The following is a 4,930-nucleotide window of genomic DNA, read 5'->3' on the forward strand; positions in this document are numbered from 1 at the left end:
GCGCTAGCCAGCAGCAGTATAGAAAATTTAAAGGGAAGCGGTACAAACACAACTATGCCTGGAGAGCATAGGTGTGATTTGGACTTCAGGCAACATTGGCGTCAGAAGAAGAGCGACTACCGCTAACCGTGACATTTTTACGTGTCATCCGAGTGAAGTGGTGCTGCGTTTACCTAAAAACTCAAAGCAAATAAAAATGCTTTTCCTAAATTGATTTTTAATATTGATAAAATGGTCAAATGTAGCCATTAATTAATTAGATTTGGTAATAAATACAGAAAATGCGTTTTATTATAACAAATGAGTTGAGGTAAAATAAACTCAATGTTTTTATATTAATCTGTTAACAAATGCATTTTTTTATTTATTATTGAGTCCAATAAATTAATGGTTATTAAAAAAAAAATTCCTTGTAATGAAAAAAAAAATGAAAAAATTTTAAACTTCACCAAGACTCGAACACGAGCCCACCGCATGACAAACGGCAACCTTACCGCCTACGCTACAACGCTCACTTGATGTACTAAGAGCAAAACAGCCTTTTAAAGACTGACTACAATTCTTTCACTAACTCGTCATAAACGATCAAGAATTAGCTGTGATAATAAATACATTTATCTCCACAGCATTATTGCACTAAATTTATTATGTTTTTAATTTGAAGCATACATTTTACATGAAGATACGATACTTTAAGGGTGTTCATGCAATACTCTAAATACAAAACTATTCATATGCTCGTTTATCATAGTTATTCGACTACATATAACAAATATTATAATATTACTTAATTAATTTATGATAGTTGAGCATATAAATAGTTGTGTATATAGAGTACTGAATGGTTACCCTTAAATTATCATATCTTCATGCAAAATGTATGCTTCAAATTAAAAACAATAAATTTAGTACAATAATGCTATGTAGATAAATGTATTTCTTATTACAGCTAATTCTTGATCATTTATGACGAATTAATAAAAGAATTGTAGTCAGTCTTTAAAAAGCCTGTTTTGCTCTTGGTACATCAAGTGAGCGCTGTGGCGCAGGCGGTAAGGTTGCCGTTTATCATGCGGTGGGCTCGTGTGCGAGTCTTGGTGAAGATTAAAATTTTTTCATTTTTTTTTAATTACAAGGAACTTTTTTTTTAATAACCATTAACTTATTGGACTCAATAATAAATAAAAAAAGTGCATTTGTTAACAGATTAATATAAAAACATTGAGTTTATTTTACCTCAACTCATTTGTTATAATAAAACGCATTTTTTGTATTTATTACCAAATCTAATTAATTAATGGCTACATTTGACCATTTTATAAAATTTAAAAATCAATTTAGGAAAAGCATTTTTATTTTATTCATTCACTTATACCATAAGTACTTCTGCTGTCAGATAGATCAAAGCTATCACTACTCCTTATTTCTTTATTACACTTTATTTTTCCGTATACTAACATTTGTCTTCGTTCACGCCGTTCACGGTGACAGGCTGTGAATATACTATATATAATATTTGATATATTACGTTCTGCATTTAAGATGGCTACTGATGTATTTCCGCTGGCAGTATACTTTGTGCAGTCTGCATTCCTTATATCAAAATTCACTTACTATAGAGCGTAGTACTATTCAAGATGGCGGACTTGGCAACCTTGGTTGGGTTGAAGATTCCGCTACGCTTACTATCCGCGACTATGCGATCGTAGCGACATCTGTTGGATATTTGAATTACCCCACGAGATTTAAAAAGCAATGCAAAAATATTTGTTAACCTGTATTTTGTGTATTGTTTTATGAAATAAATGAAGAACGATAAATGTGTGAAAAATAGATTGGTTGTTATTTTATATATACCCACTCATTTTACAGATTACATTAATTATTAATTTCAATCTGAATATATTAAATAGTTTCTTTTAGTATTAAACTTAGGTAAGTATATAACTTTTTGTTATTTTTACAAATTACATTTTGTTAAAAATCGGAAAAAATATATCTATTATGTTAATATTTCAAACAGTGAAATGTTTGGTTATGCAGATATGTATTCTTAACATTAGTTAAAAACTTAATATAAAAATTCCTATAGTTAAATAAATTATTCTTTGAATTGAAAATACGATATTTTTATAAAACAAATTAAATATTTCTTATTATATTAGCTTTTTTTAATGTAATATTCAAATTATAAAAAAATAATTTGTTAGCATTCAAACATGTATATTTATTATTTTTTAGTGATACTGGCAGGAAATTAATATTGGAAAAGAAATGGAGATTGAAAGATCGTTAAATTATCGCCAACAAAAGTACAGGAAAGAATGGGAAAATGTTCCTGAATTTATAAATTGGCTTCAGCCAGTTCTGAATGCTACTAATCTCACTAAATGTATTTTTTGTAATTGCCTATTTGGTGCACGATTACAAACAATAAAAGATCACTCACGGAGCATTCGACATCGTCGGGAACTTAACAGGGTCAGGATGTTAGAACCCAATAATAATGTAAATGACATTATTGAGGAAAATGATAGAGAGATTCTAAAGACAAAAGTGGATAAAGCTAAATTGAACATTTGCGCAATTTTTGCCGAGCATAATTTAGCTTTTTTATTGGCTGACCATTTACTTCCTGTTTTAAAAAAAATTAATGACGATGTTGATTGCAGAGAAATCTGGCAGAATCTCCACATAGATCAGAAAAATGTACAAAAAATAATTAAGAGTTGCTTAGCAACAGGGTATAAAACAGAGCTATGCAACATTTTAAGAAAATCAAAGTTTGCTGTTTTATTTGACGAAACTACAGATATCTCGCAAGTACAAACAGCATGTATTGTAGTTCAATACCTTGATTTTGAACAAAAAAAGGTTATTTGTACATTGTGGGAAATTCTGCTAGTCCTAAAGAAATTTGATGATAACCATGAAGCTGGTGCTGGTTACCTTTATCATCTCATAACTGCGTCTTTTGTACAATCAAATGTTCCGCTACAAAATATTGTTGCGTTTGGTTCAGATGGTTGTAACAGCACGATGGGATTAAACAATTCAGTGGCACAAAGATTTCAAAGGGATAATCCAAGTATTACAATTATAAAATGCCCAAGCCATTCCATTCATTTGTGTGCTGAGAATGCAATTAAACAATTGCCTGACGATATCACACAATTCTGTACAAGTTTACATGGTTTCTTCTGTCGTTCACCGAAAAGACAGCACACTTTAGTGGAATTTCAGGTTTTTTTGGATACGGAAATTCATAAAATACTTCGATCAAGCAGTACACGATGGTTGTCCATGAAAGCAAGTGTTGGAAGGATTTTGGAGCAATGGAATGTGCTTGAATTGTTCTTCACTGACGCACATTACAATGAGAAGATTCCAAACGCCGAAATATTTTTAAACTTTTTCAAATCTGAAAGCCAAAAATGCTACATATTATTTTTAAATTTTGTTTTGCCCAAAATTAATAAGGTGAACAAATTCTTTCAAAGGAAAGATATCATTATTCATAAGATACAGTCAGTTCTTACCTTATTGTATAAAGAAATGGCAGGATTGTTTTTACAGCGTAGTTACGTCGTACAAAATAATCCAAGTGATATCGATCCTTTTAACGAAGAGCAATTTGTCGGATTTGAAATGTTAAATTTGGGTAGTGAAGTTAATGAACTCATTAATCTATCCGACACTCCAAATTTTGGCAATAATAGTAAAGCCGAAATTAAAATTTGTTGTCTTCAATATTTGCAGGAATTGTGCAGGCAACTGAAAAGGAGATTTAATAATTTTCAGGATAATTATTATGACACTCTTCATTGCATATCTCCTGAGAACACTTTATCTCCTGATTTTCGTGATCAAAATTGTAATATTATGCAAATTGTCAAAGAAAATAATCATTGTATGATTCAGAATTACAATGATAAACATTCGATTATAAATCAATATAAAGAAATAATATATTATACATTGCCTAATGATATAACGAATCCAAATATTGAAATAAGTAAGTTTTGGTTTTCACTTTACTTTTTTGAGGATAATGCTAGAGAGTATCCTTTTCGTATCTTAGCAAGCTTTGTTTTAAATTTACTAGTCATACCACATAGTAATGCTGAGCCTGAAAGAGTGTGGAGTAAAGAAAAAATAATGAAAACTGCATTAAGGAATAAATTGCATGTCGATACTGTGAATTCTTTACTCTTAGCAAGTCAATGCATCAAATTACAAAATGCAAATTGTAAAGAATTTGAACCGACTCCTTTAATGTTAAGATTGTTAAGAAATATTAATGACACGGATAATGTGGATAATGATGACGAGTAATAACATTTAAAATAATAACTTTTCAAATATAATTAAACTTCTACTGTACATTAGTTAGGTAATAATTATTTGTCAATCACCGAGTTTCGTATAAAGATTTTTTTTCAAGCTTTAATCATTTTATTTATTTCAATACCTACAATCGTATGTATCACCTCTTGGTGTCGAATATGTATTTATGTAATGTTTCAAGTAGCAAATAGCTCCAAATCTATACACTAACTTTTTGCGATTAACACGTTCGCGACATCGACGAATTTAGGTTTAAATACCCTTCACAGCATACGGACTAAAATCAATCGTTCACGCGTATATACATGACCAACGCACTTAACTGATTAAATATGAATAAACGCTATATTATATTATGTTTCGCTTTATTATTGAATATTTGGATTCGTGACCCACACCGGTGGGCACGCAAGTTCTTAAACAATAACAAGGGTGACACATGGGTGGGTCACAACGTCGCGAACGTGTTAATATAATATCTTACATTTAAGATTCCACCGACAGACTGAAAGTTATAGTACTATACCCAGCGGTAGGGCCGTCGTAATGCCTTTCTATTTGTTTGAAAGATAAGGATTGCAAG

At 30.6% G+C, this 4,930-nt stretch overlaps 1 protein-coding gene across 1 annotated transcript; it reads left to right on the plus strand.

The window, feature by feature from the left end:
- The first annotated feature begins 2,004 nt into the window (after window positions 1–2,004).
- On the plus strand, window positions 2,005–4,335 carry LOC136777165 (uncharacterized). The gene is made up of 3 exons (XM_066733241.1): window positions 2,005–2,047; window positions 2,166–2,176; window positions 2,254–4,335. Exons 1-3 carry the CDS (start codon window positions 2,005–2,007, stop codon window positions 4,333–4,335), a joined length of 2,136 nt encoding a protein of 711 aa, XP_066589338.1.
- The last annotated feature ends 595 nt before the right edge of the window (window positions 4,336–4,930 follow it).

The sequence above is a fragment of the Prorops nasuta genome, unplaced genomic scaffold, assembly GCF_024137725.1.
Source record: "Prorops nasuta isolate Cenicafe-Biocafe unplaced genomic scaffold, Cenicafe_Pnas_1.2 PNAS00010, whole genome shotgun sequence".
Taxonomy (NCBI): Eukaryota; Metazoa; Arthropoda; class Insecta; order Hymenoptera; family Bethylidae; genus Prorops; species Prorops nasuta.